Below are 18,722 nucleotides of genomic sequence, written 5' to 3' on the forward strand. Positions count from 1 at the left end.
AAGTACTCAATATTTCCTTTCTTTTTTTCTTTTTTTTTCTGGAGATAGAGTCTCGCTCTGTCACCAGGCTGGAGTGTAGTGGCGTAATCTCAGCTCACTGCAACTGCTGCCTCCTGGGTTCAAGCAATTCTCCTGCCTCAGCCTCCCGAGTAGCTGAGACTACAGGCACATGCCACCACGCTCAGCTAATTTTTGTATTTTTAGTGGAGACAAGGTTTCACCATGTTGGCCAGGCTGGTCTCAAACTCCTGACCTCAGGTGATCTCCCCACCTTGGCCTCCCAAAGTGCTGGGATTACAGGCGTGAGCCACAGCGCCCGGCCAGCACTCAGTATTTCTAAGTTCATTTTCTCATTCTGTATCTTTAGGCATAACATATTATAAGAGAATTTTAATCTTTCAAGTAATACTGCCTCCTAGACACAAAGATCATCATTTTAAAAGACTGTATCGGCCGGGCGCGGTGGCTCACGCCTGTAATCCCAGCACTTTGGGAGGCCAAGGCGGGCAGATCACGACGTCAGGAGAGCGAGACCATCCTGGCTAACACGGTGAAACCCCTTCTCTACTAAAAATACAAAAAATCAGCCGGGCGTGGTGGCGGGCGCCTGTAGTCCCAGCTACTCAGGAGGCTGAGGCGAGAGAATGGCGTGAACCCGGGAGGCGGAGCTTGCAGTGAGCCGAGATGGCGCCACTGCACTCCAGCCTGGGCAACAAACAGAGCAAGATTCCGTCTCAAAAAAAGAAAAAGAAAAAAAAAAAAAGACTGTATCATGCTACACTCTAAAACTATGATGACAGTAAAGGAACACAAAAACAGCTCAGGATCCATTCTAGGTTTTTTAAAACAAAAAATGTTAAGTTATAATCCCAAACATTAAAAGATCCTTTTTTCCTTTCACAGTGCAACTTTTACTAAAGGGTAATAAAGAATCACTCTATCTCTCTGCTAATGGATTCCAGAGAACTAGAAAGTGCAAGTAAGTGAAATTAATTATAAGAGAAAGAAGTGAAGAAAGAGAGATCAAGGCCTCAATCAAACACTAGTAAAATTTAAACCCAGCAAACCAAACATTTTCATTTCCTTCATCAAAGAGCCTCTATTTCAATATTTCTCTAAAAACAAGAGAATAAGAATGAAGCATTTTTAAAAACTATCTTTATCTTAGCCAGAAAAGCTTTAATATTTCAAAGCACAGATGGAATTGTTGCCTTTTCTCAAAAGGAATAACTAGGTTCTACTACTTTCTCCCTAAGATGTACATTCCTCCAGTGTTCTATAATTAATATCTGTGGGGGCAGTGGAATTTGAAATCACTACGAAACACAACTACTTTTTGTTTCCTTGACAAATAGATGAGAAAGTCAGTCAAGCTGGTTTGTAAATTGTTCTGTTCTTGGGTAATTTCTATTAGGGTCTCTGAGTTCCTTCAACAAATTAAACCTCATGTATCCTTAATTCTCAATTGAAATTTTAAAACAACTGACCAAAATCTCCCCTTTTGACTTTTAAAAGTACTGCTGTAAAACAATAAACACCTGGAAAAAGTGGGAGGAAAAAAGAGAACATAACTGACAAAAGCCTAGGAGGAAGAAAGAATTTTGATGCCACTATTATTTATTAGTTTAAGAAAGGCAGGAAGCCAAATCATTAAGAGTAAAATCATTCAACCCAAGGAAGCTGATAACAACAAAAAAGAATAAAATCAGTAAGCTTCTACTCCCTAAAAAATTACGCACATACATACACTCATCCCTCCTCTACAGACAAAACTAACATTAAAGTAATTCTGGGTGGCCTCTGTAAGCAAATTTTAATATTAGTGTTTTTCCACTGCTATTGTAATTTTCCTTTCAAGATACCTCCATGTCACAGAACCATGTGAAGTTTGTCAGCAGTGTTTCACACTTTTAGTTATGGGAATGTTTATTTGCTACAAAATTTACTCTTTAGCTTACTATGGAATTTGGTATAGTAAAATTATGTTTTACATATTGCTTCAAACCCACCTAAGGCCATGGATGAAATCACCCTTCTGCTCTAAGAGACTAAGCAGCTAAAAGGAAGAACATAACAACTGCTTGGAAAGTCTCACAATACAGACAAAAAGGCTTAATATATACCATTACAATAATTATAGTTTATAATTAAGACAGTTCCATGTTTCGAAACATTGCCAGAAACCTGGAAAAATACCACCTATAACTCTATGAACCTAGAGCAATGGAATGAAAAAAAAAAAGGTGACTTAGGCATCTAAAGGGGAGGGAGAGGATGGATAATAACGCAATTATAACAGAGCTCCTGCTCAATGAATACAGAAATGCCATTAAGCGTAAACCAAGAGTAAAAATATGCAAGAGACCAAAATAGATTTATTACTTCTTTGGGGGGCTGAGACAAAGTTTACCTTGAACCTCAAAAAGAACCTAAGCCAATAACACAGTAGACTAAGTAGAAAGAGTCATCTAAAATACTAGAATGCCCCAACAGCCTTCTGAGAATAGAGGAATAAACAAACTTAAAAGTGCTTTTCCTATATTCTCATTCAACAATCAACAAAGACTTCTTTGACCAAATGTATGAGAGTTCTCCCCACACACACCAAGCAAGCAATTCTGCAATGAACACCAGCTAGGTGCCCTCCAATTCAATTCTGACACTGGAAGAGAGCATCAGATCCCACAGACTGAGTGCTCAGTCTCACAAGACTGCCCCCCACTTCCCATGCCAATCACAAATCTCAGGTTAACATTTGCTCTGACCCAACCACCATAAATCGGGGCTCACACAACCCCCTTCTTGGGTTCCATTAATTTGCTTGAGCAGCTCACAGAACTCAGGGAAACACATTTACTGGTTAATTATAAAGGACATAACAAAGGACACCAATGAACACCAGATGAAGAGATGGAGGGGGCAAGGTAGGGCTAAGAGTGCAGAGCTTCCAGGTTCTTTCTGGGCATGCCAACCTCCAGGAACCTCCATGTTTTGCTGTCTAGAAGCTTCCCCAAACCAGTCCTTTTGGATTTTTATGGAAGTTTCATTATGAAGGCATAATTAATTAAACCACTGGCCACTGGTGTTCAATTTACCCCTTCAGCTCTTCTCCCTTCCCCAGAGGTTAGATGGTAGGGCGGAAAGTCACAACCTCTAGTCCTGCCTTATTCTTTCCAGTGACCAGCCCCCATCCTTAGGCTACCCAGGGGATGCCAACCATCAGTCGACTCATTAGCATACAAAATGACACTTATCACCTTGAAGACCCAAGGATTTTTGAAGTAGTATGCTAGGAAATGGGATAGAGACCAAATAGAGATTTCATAATACCATAGCCTTCTCTCTGGACCTCTTCTCTATCTGTACTTGCTGCTCTATCTTACTAGACTTACTTCCCTATCTACACTCTCTCTCTAGTTGATCTCTTCCAGCTTCCTGGCTCTAAAAACAATCCATATACTAGACACCCTATGGTGATTGCTGAACAACTCTATGAATATACTAAAACAATTGAATTGTACACTTTAAATGAGTATATTTTTTGTGAATTATATCTTTAAAAAGATTTCTTAAAATAGACATCCCAAACCTAACACATCCAAAACTAAATTTCTCATCTTCTTCCCAAAATCTGCTCCACTCACAGCCTTCCCCATATCAACAAATGTCAACTCTTATCTTTCTAGTTGCTCAAGCTAAAAAAAAAAAAAAAAAAAAAAAAAAAAAAAAGTCATTCTTGATTATTCTCCTCCTCTCTCACCCCACATTTAATCCACCTAGAAATCTGGCTGGACCTACTTTCAAAATAGATCTAGAATTAAATTACTTATCACTTCCGCTGGCCATAACCTGGTCCAAGCCATCAATATTTTACACTGGATTACAATAGCCATCTAATTGGTATCCCTGTTCCAGCAGAAACAAGAATAACCTTTTAAAAACAAACGAGTGCCAGGCGTGGTGGCTCACGCCTGTAATCCCAGCACTTTGGGAGGCTGAGGCAGGCAGATCACTTGAGGTCAGGAGTTCGAGACCAGCGTGACCAATATGATGAAACCCTGTCTCTACTAAAAATACAAAAATTAGCTGGGCATGGTGGCATGCACCTGTAATCCCAGCTACTCAGGAGGCTGAGACAGGAGAATCGCTTGAACCCGGGAGGCAGAGGTTGCAGTGAGCCGAGATGGTGCCATTGCACTCCAGCCTGAGCAACAGAGCAAAACTCTGTCTCAAAAAAAAAAGAAAAAAAAAGAGTTCATCTCCTTTTGCTTAAATGGCTCACCATCTCACTCTGAATAAAAACCAAAGTCCTTACAATGCCTATAAAACCCTTGGTGAATCCCATTTCGCCCCTCCCCAACACCACCCACCATAATCTCTTTGAACTCATCCACTAATCATTTTAACAACTCCTTTCCAGTCACAGAAGCTTTCTTGCTGCTCCCTAAACTCACCAGGCACACTCTAACCTCAGGACTTTTGTTTTTTCTGTTCACTTAGTCTTGAACATGCCCACCTCATACCCTCATGTCTATATTGCTTAATATCATACCTCCCTACTCAGATGTCACCTTCTCAGTGAGGCCTTCCCTTACCATTTAATGTAAAACTGCAAACCCCTCTGTTTCCCCCTTCCCTGCTTTCTATTTCTCTAGAGCATTTATCGCCTTCTATTATGTTTAATATTTTACTTATCTGTTTGCTGTCCGTCTCCCCTTACTAGAGTATATGCTGTCTTTGTGTGTGTGTGTGTGTGTGTGTGTGTGTGTGTGTCTGTGTGTGTGTGTGTTTCTTTTTTCAGACGGAGTCTCACTCTGTTGCCCAGGCTGGCATGATCATGGCTCACTGCAACCTCTGCCTCCCGGGTTCAAGCAATTCTCCTGCCTCAGCCTCCCGAGTAGCTGGGACCACAGGTGTGCACCACCAAGCCCGGCTAAATTTTAAGCTCTGTGAAGGCAAAAAATTTTGTTCATTTTGTTCTCCTGCTGTATCCCCTGTGCCTAAACAATGCCTTGCACAGTAGGTGTTTGATAAATATTGAAAAAACTGAATGGAAACTAGGGATTTATAAACAAATTTCATCTTAGAGCTCAAAGTTAGGGTCTGTATCTACCCACCTGTATTACTAATTTGTTTATGTATGATATGTGATTAAAAAGCTGTATGCCTATGGCAATACTGTTACACTCTACAGGTCATCAATCTAAATGAACCTTACATTTAGAAAGGTTTTTACCTAGACGATAGCTTCAATAATTATGTTCCATTTTTTTCCCTTTTTTTAATTAATCAAAAACATAAATAAATGCCTATCAGAACTTCAAATCACTAAGAGATAGTTATGCCACAGAGGGGGAAAAAAACAAAAAACACAAGAATTTAAACTCTTGATAGTCTAGTTAATCTATATAGTCTAAATCTTGAATAAATAAGCAAGCTATCAAAATTTTCTTGCACTGTAGAAAATATTTTATCAATAAGAAAGGCTGTGTAGGATGGTGGGTAAGAGTGTATACTGTAGATCAAGAATGCCTGGGTTTGAATTCTGTCTCCATCTCCACCACCTATTAGCTCTGTAACCATGGGCAAGTTACTTAACCTCTTGGCACAGCCGGGCACGGTGGCTCATGCCTGTAATCCCAGCACTTTGGGAGGCCAAGACGGGCGGATCACGAGGTCAGGAGATCGAGACCATCCTGGCTAACACGGTGAAACCCCGTCTCTACCAAAAATGCAAAAAATTAGCCAGCCTGGTGGTGGGTGCCTGTAGTCCCAGCTACCAGCTACTCAGGAGGCTGAGGCAGGAGAATGGCGTGAACACGGGAGGCGGAGCTTGCAGTGAGCTGCGATCGTGCCACTGCACTCTAGCCTGGGTGACAGAGCGAGACTCCGTCTCAAAAACAAAAACAAAAACAAAAACCTCTTTGTGCCTCTGTTTTCTAATCTGTAAAATGGAGATCATAATAATACCTAATTAAAAGAGTTGTGAGAACTGAATGAATGAATACACGTAAAATGCTTAGAACAGTGCCTGGCATATAGTAAGCACTTAACAAAAGTTAGCTATAAAATTATTACCAGCTTCATGATCCATCTAAGGATCTCGATATCCAAACTGAGAAACCATTGGCATACATTAACCGTACTTTGTAAATTCTCTGCAAAACCAAATCCTGTATGAAGAGATTTTTTTCTAGTCCATGTTTATATGTTTCATTTTGAAAAACATACCAGCTTGCATTGAGATTTACTTCAAAGTACTAAGGGAGAGGAGGTAAAGTGAAGGAGATAGGCGAAAAAAGACTGTTATGTGATAACTACCGAAGTGGGGAGATCAGTAGAAAGGTGGTGTGTCATTACCCTTCTATTTTTATACATAAAGTTTCTATGAAAAATAGCTAAGAAGAGTGCGGTGGCTCATGCCTGTAATCTCAGCACTTTGGGAAGCCAAGGAGGGTGGGCTGCTTGAGCTTAGGAGGTTGAGACCAGACTGGCAAACATGGCAAAACCCCATCTCTACAAAAAAATACAAAAAATTAGCTGGGTGTGGTGTGTGTACCTGTAATCCCAACTACTTGGCAGGCTGAGGCAGGAGAATCACTTGAACCCAAGGGGCAGAGGTTGCAGTGAGTCAAGATCATGCCACTGCACTCCAGCCTGGGTGACAGAACAAGAATATGTCTCAAAAAAAAAAAAAAAAAAAGACAAAATGGATGTCATTAACACAATATTTTCCATTTTGTCCTACTAGTTCTTCAAAGCATATGCTAATTTACTACAGAGAGGCTAGTCCAATTCGTCTCTCACAAACTGGGAATGTAATTTCCAGCACTGTGCCAAGGTGCCCAAAACAAAATTCTGATGTAATTATTTTGAATACTCTGGATCTTAAAACTGTTTCTATCTGCATAAATATCATCATCATAAATAATACATAATTTGAATGTTTTCTATGTGCTAGGGCCCAATGATGAAATACATGCATTATCTGCTTAAATCTAGCCAAAAGCCCTGAGAGATCATAGGATTCCTCTACAAGTAGACAGAATTATCTCTACTTGTAGAATGTAGAATTTTCATCTACAGGTACAGAACTACTTATAGATGAAAAACTGAGGTTCACAGTTTAAGTACTTTGCAAAGTGTCATCCAGTATTAAGTGACCGGAGTTAACATGTTAACACAGGCCTAACTCTTTTATATTTTTCCATATTGATTCCCATTTTACCATTAAAAATGGGAAAGAAGGTCTGGGCCTGGTGGTTCACGCCTGTAATCCTACCACTTTGGGAGGCCAAGGCAGGCAGATAGCTTGAGCCCAAGAGTTCAGCCTGGGCAACATGGCAATACCTCGTCTCTACAAAAAACATAAAAATTTGGCCGGGCGTGGTGGCTCACGCCTGTAATCCCAGCACTTTGGGAGGCTGAGGTGGGCGAATCACTTGAAGTCAGGAGTTTGAGACCAGTCTGGCCAACATGGTGAAACCCCATCTCTACTAAAAAATACAAAAATTAGTTGGGCGTGGTGGCATGTGCCTGTAATCCCAGCTACTCAGGAAGCGGAGGCATGAAAATCACTTGAGCCCGGGAGATGGAGGTTGCAGTGAGCCGAGATTCCGCCACTGTACTCCAGCCTAGGCGACAGAGTGAGACTCTGCATCAAAAAAAAAAAAAAACAAACATAAAAATTAGCCAGGTGTAGGCCGGGCACAGTGGCTCACGCCTGTAATCCCAGCACTTTGGGAGGCTGAGGCGGGCGGATCATGAGGTCAGGAGATCCAGACCACGGTGAAACCCCGTCTCTACTAAAAATACAAAAAAAAAAAAGAAAGAAAAAAATTAGCCGGGCGCGGTGACGGGCGCCTGTAGTCCCAGCTGCTCGGGAGGCTGAGGCAGGAGAATGGCGTGAACCCGGGAGGCGGAGCTTGCAGTGAGCCGAGATCGCGCCACTGCACTCCAGCCTGGGCGACAGAGCAAGACTCTGTCTCAAAAAAAAAAAAAAAAAAAAAAAAAAAAATTAGCCAGGTGTGGTGGCATGGTTCCAGCTACTCAGGAGGCTGAGGTGGCAGGATTGCTTGAGCCCAGGAGGCGGAGGTTGCAGTGAGCGGAGATCATGCCCTGCACTCCAGCCTGGGCAACAGAGCCAGACTCTGTCCCTCCCCGACCTCCCCACAGAAAAGAGAGAAAGAAGAACGAAGTACAGAAATGATAATCTGGGCAAATTGCACATCAAGTCCATATACCTCCAACTACTGTACCTGTAATTTCTTTCACTAAATTATAAATGCTTCCTTCTGATAAACAGAAATTAAAGCAATTCTGTTCCTTAAGTTCTTGATTAGCTATTTCGCATTATGTTGGCAAACATTTACTGATTGCTAACTGTACGCCAGCACTATCCTAGTTGTTTGGGGACAGGGCAACAAATAAGACAACCTTGTCATCTGGTGGAGGGAAGCCAGACAATAAACGTGTAACAAACAAGGTAATATCATATACTGAAAATAAGATGATATGACAGCAATTGAAGGCACTACTTGAAATAAAGCGAGGCTGGGTGCAGTGGCTCACGCCTGTAATTCCAACACTTTGGGAGGCTGAGGTGGGTAGATCGCCTGAGATCAGGAGTTCAAAACCAGCCTGGCCAACATGGTGAAACCCTGTCTCTACAAAAAATACAAAAATTAGCCAGGTACCGGGTGCGGCGGCTCACACCTGTAATCCCAGCACTTTGGGAGGCTGAGAGGCAGGTGGATCACCTGAGGTCCAGAGTTCAAGACCAGCCTGGCCAACATGGTGAAACCCTGCATCTACTAAAAATACAAAAATTAGCCAGGCATGGTGGCGCATGCCTGTAATTCCAGCTACTTGGGAGGCTGAGGCAGGAGAATCACTTGAACCTGGGAGGCAGAGGTTGCAGTGAGCTGAGATCGTGCCATTATACTCCAGCATGGGTGAAAAGAGTGAAACTCTGTCTCAAAAAAAAAAAAAAAAAAAAAAAATTAGCTGGGCTTAGTGGTGCACGCCTGTAATCCCAGCTACTCAGGAGGCTGAGGCAAGAGAATCACTTTGACCTGGGAGGAAGAGGTTGCAGTGAGCTGAGATCACGCCGCCGCACTCTAGACTGGACGACAAAGCGAAATTCCATCTCAAAAAAATTAAATTAAATTAAATTAATTTAAAATAAATAAAAAACAGATACATGTAATTTTAAAAAATCTATTAAGACTCCGTATCAAAAAAAAAAAAAAACAAGAAATAAGGTGATCAAAGTAGGTCTTTCTGAGGAGGTAATATTTGAGATTTGATCTAAACAATGAGAAGGAGGCAGGATGTGAAGAAGCTCGAGGTAGGCAGAGCAGATGGTACAGGACTTACAGATCAATGTAAAAGAAATTCAGATCTTCAACTTGTTGCAATGGGATATCACTGCAGGGTTTTAAAGCAGAGGAATGACATTTGTTTATGCTACAGAAAGACCACCTTAGAAAATGATGGTCTGAGGTCAGGAGTTCGAGACCACCCTGGCCAACATGGTAAAACCCTGTCTCTACTAAAAATACAAAAATTAGGGGGACGTGGTGGTGCGTGCCTGTAATCCCAGCTACTTGGGAGGCTGAGGCAGGAGAATTGCTTGAACCCTGGAGGTGGAGGTTGCAGTGAGCTGAGATCGCGCCACTGCACTCCAGTCTGGACGACAGAGCGAGACTCCATCTCAAAAAAAAAAAGAAAAGTAAAGAAGGATAAAATAAAAATATCTCTGGAACATATCCTCAGATAGCCTATTTCTCTAAATTATTTCCTTTTATATGAACAAAAGTCTCATTACACACTGAAATAAAGGATAAAATTAAAATATCTCTGGAATCTAATAGTTACTTAAATTTATACTGAGATCTAAATATAAATATAAATTACTAAATAATGGATGTCAGAAGAAAAAAGAGAAGCAAAGTGGCATCAGGAAAATGGACAGAAAGGCTGGGAATGCCAAAGATACCTGCTCCACAATTTTTCCTAAAGCTGACTTAGAAACCAAACTCAAAGTAAACTAAGTATAACTGTAAAGAAATAAGAACTTAAATGTAAACAAGGCCCATGCATAAACTGTTTTCATTGCACCCCACACCATTCTGCTGAATATTTCTCTCAAAATGCTTTATTTACAATGAGACCAGTGAAGTTCATTAAATGTAAATACAAAACGACTAAAATCACCCTTAATCATTTTAGAAAGTTAAATTCCATTCCACTAGAAAAACAACATCATATTTAGCCAAAAGCACTTAACTATATAAACTATACACAATGCACTTCAACTGACACACTGCCCTCCTGGAGCATTCATTTTTTCACTCTTAAGATATCAATAAAGGAAATAAGCTCAGGCACAATAGCAACAACAACTGAGGTAAAAAATTCTGGCTTCATTTTATCTCATTATTGCTGACTAGAAAAAAAACTGTAATTGTCACTTGTGATCCCACACAGCAGAGACGGGACGGGGACCAACTTATTCTTGCAAATGATGTAACCATACAGTTAAAGCCCCAGAGCCCAAGGTGAGGAAATGTAAAATGCTTGCATAGTTCAGTAAAAATGTTTTAAAATAGGGTGGAGAAGAGGTTCTCTCACTCACATTAGAACTGCTTGCAATATATCACTGGTATACCAAGTACGTTAAACATTATTTTACAAAGTTAATGATGAAGTCAAACCCTAACCCCACCATTTTACTGAGTAACCTTAAGCAACTTAATTTCCGAGTCTTAGTTTCCTCGTTTGTAAATCAGTGATTAAAAAATCTACTTCTCAGACGATTTTAAGGTACAATGAGATGACTGGGCACATAGCAGATACTTAACATGTGAGTCTTCAATGATGACTGTTAGCATATTTGATGTTTTTGCACGTTATAATTTTACCTCTGGGCAAGAAAATAACTATTTGATCGGTTATTGGTAAACACAGGTAATTCTGTCCTGTATCTACTAATTTCTCTGCATTATTATTCAAAGAACCACAAAACATCCCTCCCAAAACTTTAAACACAAATAGTTCGAAGCATGGGGCCTATAATTTTGCAAGTTTTATCTATCTGTTCTCTAAAAGGTAAACAAATCAAAACACTACAGGAGCAATGGCAGAAGTGGAATAAGGCAGAATAACTGGATGATGGGTCTCACTGGTGAAATGCCGCAGGCAGGAAGCAAAGAAAAATTCTAATAGATGTATATGGAGTATGAGTTAACCCTCTCTTCTCAGCAGGAAACAGTAACTTCTCCACACTTCCTCCTATAAGATTTGAAACGTTCTGCAAACAATCCATGCTTTAACAGAGCTCGTTTCTGCAGTAAAGCAGCAAAATGGAAAAATCTCCAGGATAAAGACAAAAAAAACATAACTGGAGAAAAAGGTACTACATATTCAAAAAGCACATTTCCTGTGCACATTACCCATGAGATCAACTCAATTGTGTAAAAAGGTATTTCAGGTAATTAAAAAGTAACGGGGCCGGGCACGGGGGGCTCACGTCTGTAATCCCTGCACTTTGGGAGGCCGAGGCAGGTGGATCACCTGAGGTCGGGAGTTCGAGACCAGCCAGGCCAAAATGATGAAACCCCATCTCTACTAAAAATACAAATAATTAGCCGGACATGGTGGCGGGCGCCTGTAATCCCGACTACTCGCAAGGCTGAGACAGGAGAATCGCTTGAACCCGGGAGGTGGAGGTTGCAGTGAGCCGAGATCGCGCCACTGCACTCCAGCCTGGGCGACAAGAGCAAAACTCCGTCTCAAAAAAAAAAGAGGAACTGGACACGCTTTATATTTGAAGGTATTAACGATGATACTGACTACTGTATCGCAGTTGTTTCTGGTCAGTATCCAAGAAACCTGTATTTTATTGCAGCAAACACAGGTACAGGGAAAACCCGGTGGTGCCTCAGATCTATGTAGAGCTCATGCTGCTTCTTAACATTCATCCAGGTAAGGCTCTCCTTACTACACATCACAAGTTTTAGAAACATTCATCCAGACAAGGCACTCCTCATTAAACATCACTGGATTTACTACTGCTTAAAACCACAGCTCGCCTACCATCAGGAAAGCCAGAAATCATTAACACGTCAAGGCCTGTAAGAAATAAACAGACGCTACAATTTCCGCGAAGGTTCGGAAAAATCAATACACCTTACAAGGCTCTGAAATATTAAAAACAATATACGTAAATCTCCATGGATCTGGGCCCAACGGCCCAAGGTCACAACAATTCAATGGCTACAAAACCCAAGAAATGAGTCTCCTGCAATTCAGGACAATCCTGGCTAGGAATGGAGTCTGGGTTTGGGACCACTGGGGTCGAACCTTTAATGTGAACAACCCCAACCAAATGCTGCGGCTCCGTGGGAAAACCCCAAGCGTTTCAGGCCACACTTCCATTTCCCCAGTCTTCCCTTCCCTAGTCACCCCCAACACTCACATCTCCGGAGCCACTTCATCCAATGATAGACGATAGTACTGTGGTGTTTTTTGTTCTCTATACACCAAGACGACAAGCCTTGAATGGACTCCATGGTGTTGGTTACCGACTGGAATTTTCGATCCAACGAGGACTCCAGAGCCCCTGCCGAAGAGGCCGACGAGGAGGAGGCCTTACTGCTGCCTCCGCCGCCGCCGGCCGCCATCTTCCCGGTTTGCACAAGCGCTGCTGCTCCTCTGGCGGCGGCGGCGGCGGCGGCGGCGGGAGCGGGCAAAACAATCACTGCGAGTGCGTGAAAGCCGTAGGTGGGGAGGGAGGCCAGGGGGTGGGGATGGTGCACGCGCTGGGCTCTTCTGGAGGTACGGACGGGAACACCAGCTGCTGGGCACGCTGGCAGCTCCTACACGCTGCAAGGAGGGGCTGCGGGTCTCGGAGGTTTTATCAATATTGTTCAAGGGGTCGTGTTTAAACCAGTCAGTAATCACGGAAAAATTACGCAGAAAACAGGACCTGCAAAGCCTTTCAAAACGCCTGACGCCGAAACTAATCGTTTTATACTTTCCAGCTCTCAATGCTAAGGCCCTTCCCCGCCCCTGTTCCCACACTCCTGTGAGCCAGGTCGGGCGTTAATATCTTAAATGTAATACTACCCGACTGCCCCTTCAGTTGCAGAAATCTTTCTTTCCTTTAGACTCGCTAGCACAGAAAAGGTCCAAGGCTACCTAGTCAGGATTTTTTTTGCAACGCAATAGCAGCAAAGGGGCAGCAACAGTATCGCGCACGCGCCACTTGGCCCCACCCCCCTACCCCTGCTTCCTTCTCAACCTTGAAAGCAGAGGGAGGCGTGATGGCGGGGCAACCTGACCAATCAGGAGTGGAGAACCACAAGCGCGCGCAGGAGCTCTGAAGCCCCCAGGGCCCAGGAGGCGCTACGATTATTTTTGCGCCTGCGCAGAAGATCAGCGTGTAAGGGGATGGAAGGAAAAACTGGGAGGGATGGGTGAGGGAGTTGGTATAACTAAGGTTAGCCGGATGGGGGGGTTCCCCTGCCCCGCCCTTTGCTGCTTTTGGCCGCGCTCTTGGGTGTGTTCAGCTCACACAACAGAGACAGAAAATTCCCACCACTGAGACCACTGTTAGTCTTCAGGGGCTGCAGCCATCGCCCCCAACTCCTCGGAGCAGCAACGCGCGACAAAATGGCTGGCAGCCATCTTGCAGCACCACAAAAGATGCGCATGCGCCAGATCCAGTGAGCCATTCACTACGCAGACTCCGACACCAAACCGTATTTCTTGCTGCCCATGGAAGATAACATTCACAGCCGCTTGACCATTTAGGTTACAGGGAAAGGAAATAAATGAGGAAGTTAAAGGAAATTTTCCTCATAAAATTTTTCGAGGCGAAAAAAGAATGGCAAGATGTGACCTCATTTTCGCCAGCTATGATACAATCTTAAAATTGCATAATACATTACAGTTTTCAAGAGTCTTACATAACTATTATATGAACCTTATAGGAACCATTTTATCGCAGGTATCTATGTAAATCCTCTGAGCTAATTTAAAGGCTCCTGTGTTCCCACTAAACATATACAGTTTTATTTTAATTCTTTTAACGTCTCCTCACTGCGGCCATGCCTCTTGAGGCAGGGAACCTGTTTTGTCAAGTTAATGTCCACTATTCATTAATTCAACGAGTTGTTGAACCTCTTGTGCCAAGTACTGTTTTAGATCATGGGGAGCAAAACAGACAAAAATCCGTTCCCTCCGGGATTTAGTGGCAGGACACCACCAACAAGTACATTTCAGACAGTATTAAATTCTGTAAAAAGGTGAAGCAGGATAAGGGAGAAAGGGGTGTGTGTGTGCGCGCGCGTGTGTGTACGTGTGCACGGCACGCACGCGCCAGTATAAGAATGGTGGTATGGTGAACCAGGAAGTCTTCTCGAAAGAAATAACTCGATCTGAACACTGAGAAAAAAGCAACCAAGCAGATATGCGAGACGGGGAGCGGAACATGCTGGCATTAGGAACAGCAAGTGCAAAGGCTCTAAAACACAGTCTCGCTCTGTCCCTGCCAAGGCTAGAGTGCAGTGGCACTATCATATCGCACAGCAGCCTCAATCCCCCAGACTCAAGTGGTCCTCCTGCCTCAGCAGCTCAAGTAGCTGGGACTACAGGCCTGCACCACCACACCTAGCTAAAAAAACAAAACAAAACAAAACAAAACAACAACAACATTTTTTTGAGAGGGGGAGTCTCCCTATGTTGCCCAGGCTGGTCTCAAACTCCTAGCCTCAAGCAGTCCTCCTGCTTTCAGCCTCCCGAAGTGCTGGGATTATAAGCTCAAGCCACCATGCCTGGTCGTGACCCCACATTTTTTTTTTCTGTAACTCTAGCCAAAGACCCACTTTTTTATAGACTATTTTTGAGCAGTTTTAGATTCACGGCAATTGTGTGGAAAGCACAAGGAATTCCATATACCACCTGCCCCCACACATGAATACCCTCCCCCATTATCAATGTCACGCACCAGAACGATACATCTGTTACAACTGACAAACCTACACTGACACATTATCACCCAAAGCCCATAGTTTACATTAGGGTTCGCTCTTGGTGTTATACCTTGAGTTTGGACAAATGTGCATGTATCCACCATTACAGTATCATACAGAACAGTATCACTGCTCTAAAAACCTCTGTGTTCCACCTATTCATCCTTCCCTCCCCCTTATTCCCCTGGCGACTACTAATCTTTTTACTGTCTTCATAGTTTTGCCTTTTCCCGAATGTCATATAGGTGAAATCATTCAGTATGTAGCCTTTTCAGACTGGCTTTTTTCACTTAATAATATGCATTTCAGGCGGGGCACGGTGGCTCATGCCTGTAATCCCAGCACTTTGGGAGGCCGAGGTGGGTGGATCACGAGGTCAGGAGTTCGAGACCAGCCTGGCCAACATAGTGAAACCCCCGTCTCTACTAAAAATACAAAAATTAGCCGTGCATGGTGGCGCACGCCTGTAGTCCCAGCTACTCCGGAGGGTGAGGCAGGAGAATCACTTGAACCTGGGAGGCGGAGGTTGCAGTGAGCCAAGATCAGGCCACTGCACTCCAGCCTGGGCAACAGAATGAGATTCCACCTCAAAAAAAAAAAAAAAAAAAATGCATTTCAGTTTCTTCCATGTCTTTTCATGGCTTGATAGCTCATTTCATTTTAGTGCTGAATAATATTTCACTGTCCAGATGTGCCAGTTTTATTTATCCATTCACCTGAAGGACATCTTGGTTGCTTCCACATTTTTGCAAGTATGAATAAAGCTGTTACAAACATCTCTGTACAGCTTTTGAGGTGAATATATTTTCAACTCCTTGGGTAAACACGGAGGAGCACAACTGTTACATCATATGGTAAGAATATGTTTACTTTTGTAAGAAATCATCAACCTAAGGCCGGGCGCGGTGGCTCATGCCTGTAATCCCAGCACTTTGGAGGCCGAGGCCGGTGGATCGCCCGAGGTCAAGAGTTAGAAACCAGCCAGCCTGACCAACATGGTGAAACCCCATCTCTACTAAAAATACAGGGCCAGGTGCGGTGGCTCACACCTGTAATCCCAGCACTTTGGGAGGCCAAGTGGGGTGGATCACAAGGTCAGGAATTAAAGACCAGCCTGACCAATATGGCGAAACCCCCTCTCTACTAAAATTACAAAAAATTAGCCGGGCGCAGTGGCACATGCCTGTAATCCCAGCTACTCAGGAGGGTGAGGCAGGAGAATTGCTTGAACCTGGGCAGCGGAGGTTGCAGTGAGCCGAGGTCGCGCCACTGCACTCCAGAGTGAGATTTTGTCTCAAAATAAGTACATACATACATACATAAAATGAAATAAAACAAAGCAAAATTAGCTGGACATGGTGGCAGGCGCCTGTAATCCCAGCTACTTGGGAGGCTGAGGCGGAAGAATTGCTTAAACCTGGGAGGCAGATGTTGCAGTGAGCCAAGATCACGCCATTGCACTACTGCCTGGGCAACAAGACTGAAACTCCCTCTCAAAAAAAAAAAAAAGAAAGAAAGAAAGAAATCGGCTGGACGCAGTGGCTCATGCCTGTAATCCCAGCACTTTGGGAAGCCGAGATGGGCAGATCACCTAAGGTCGTGAGTTCAAGGCCAACCTAACCAACATGGAGAAACCCCGTCTCTACTAAAAATACGAAATTAGCTGGGCATGTTGGCGAATGCCTGTAATCCCAGCTACTTAAAAAAAGAAAAAATCATCAACCTACCAAAGTGGATTTACTATTTTGCATTTCCATCAGTTCTACATCCTCACCAGCATTTAATGTTGTTAATCTTTTGGATTTTGGCCACTCTAATAGGTGTGTAGCAGTATCTAATTGTTGTTTTAACTTGCATTTCCTTAATGACATATGATGTGGAGCATTTTTTTATTTTTTTGAGACGGAGTTTTGCTCTTGTTGCCCAGGCTGGAGTGCAATGGAACGATCTTGGCTGACCACAACCTCTGCCTCCTGGGTTCAAGCGATTCTCCTGCCTCAACCTCCTGAGTAGCTGGGATTACAGGCATGTGCCACCACGCCCAGCTAATTTTGTATTTTTAGCAGAGATGGGGTTTCTCCATGTTGGTCAGGCTGGTTTTGAACTTCCAATCTCAGGTGATCCACCCGCCTCAGCCTCCCAAAGTGTGGGGATTACAGGCATGAGCCACTGTGCATGGACTTTTTTAATTTTTGAGAAGGAGTTTTGCTCTTGTTGCCCAGGCTGGAGTGCAATGGCATGATCTTGGCTCACTGCAACCTCCGCCTCCCAGGTTCAAGCGATTTTCCTGCCTCAGCCTCCCAAGTAGCTGGGATCACAGGCATGCGCCACCATGCCTGGCTAATTTTGTATTTTTAGTAGCGACAGGGTTTCTCCATGTTGGTCAGGCTGGTCTTGAACACCCGACCTCAGGTAATGTGCTCACCTTGGCTTCCCAAAGTGCTGGGATTGCAGGTGTGAGCCACTGTGCCCGGCCTGATGTGGAGCATCTTTTCATATGTTTATTTGCCATCTCTGTATCTTTTTTTGATGATGTGTCCGTTAAGGTCTTCGGCCCACTTTTTTTTTTTTTTTTGAAACGGAGTCTCACTCTGTCCCCCAGGCTGGAGTGCAGTGGCGCCATCTCGGCTCATTGCAAGCTCCGCCTCCTGGGTTCACGCCATTCCCCTGCCTCAGCCTCCCGAGTAGCTGGGATTACAGGCGCCTGCCACCACACCCAGCTAATTTTTTGTATTTTTAGTAGAGACGGGGTTTCACCATTAGCCAGGATGGTCTCGATCTGACTTAGTGATCTGCCTGCCTTGGCCTCCCAAAGTGCTGGGATTACAGGTGTCAGCCACCGTGCTGGGCCCTTTTTTTTTTTTAAACGGAGTCTGTCTGTTGACCAGGCTGGAGTGCAGTGGCAGGATCTCAGGTCACTGCAACCTCAGCCTCCTGGGTTCAAACAATTCTCCTGCCTCAGCATGTCAGGTAGCTGGGATTACAGACATATGGCACCATGCCCGGCTAATTTTTGTATTTTTAGTAGGGACAGGGTTTCGCCATGTTGGCCAGGCTGGTCTGGAACTCCTGACCTCACATGATCCGCCCACCTTGACCGCCCAAAGTGCTGGGATTACAGGTGTGAGCCACCGTGCCAGCCCCACTTTTTAATTGAGTTGTTCATTTTCTTAGTGTTGAGTTTTAGGAGTTCTTCGTATATTTTGGATAAGTCCTTTATCAGATACATCTTTTGCAAATATTTTCTTCCAGTATGAGGCCTTTTTTTTTTTTTTCTGGTGATGGAGTCTTGCCCTGTCGCCCAGGCTGAAGTGCAGTAGCGTGATCTCGGCTCACTGCAACCTCCGCCTCCTGGGTTCGAGCAATTCTCATGCCTCAGTCTCCTGAGTAGCTGGGATTACAAGCGCCCACTATGATGCCCGGCTAATTTTTTGTATTTTTGGTAGAGACGGGGTTTCACCATATGGGCCAGGCTGGTCTTGAACTCCTGACTTCAAGTGATCCGCCTGCCTCAGCATCCCAAAGTGTGGGAATACAGGCATGAGCCACCACACCCAGCCCTTCTTTTCATTTTCTTGACAGTGTCTTTTGCACAGCAGAAGTTTTCATTTTAATTAAGTCCAGTTTATAATTTTTTCTTTCATAGATCATGCCTTTGGTGTTGTTTCTAAAAAGTCAAGGCTG

General features: G+C 43.6%; 1 protein-coding gene across 10 annotated transcripts in view; it reads right to left on the reverse strand.

The window, feature by feature from the left end:
* RPRD2 (regulation of nuclear pre-mRNA domain containing 2) overlaps positions 1-13,338 on the reverse strand; it is a 112,719-nt gene extending 99,381 nt beyond the window's left edge. For 4 of the 10 annotated variants that reach the window (XM_055101789.2, XM_003817311.5, XM_055101806.3 and 1 more), the window contains exon 1: positions 12,482-13,338. In XM_055101789.2, the coding sequence (XP_054957764.1) occupies positions 12,482-12,686 (205 nt within the window). In that variant the 5' untranslated portion in view covers positions 12,687-13,338. The remainder of the gene's footprint in view (positions 1-12,481) is intronic. The other 6 variants (XM_055101819.3, XM_008970474.6, XM_055101827.3 and 3 more) reach the window with 2 other exon arrangements.
* Positions 13,339-18,722: the final 5,384 nt, after the last annotated feature.

Source organism: Pan paniscus, chromosome 1, assembly GCF_029289425.2.
Source record: "Pan paniscus chromosome 1, NHGRI_mPanPan1-v2.0_pri, whole genome shotgun sequence".
NCBI classification, from domain to species: Eukaryota; Metazoa; Chordata; class Mammalia; order Primates; family Hominidae; genus Pan; species Pan paniscus.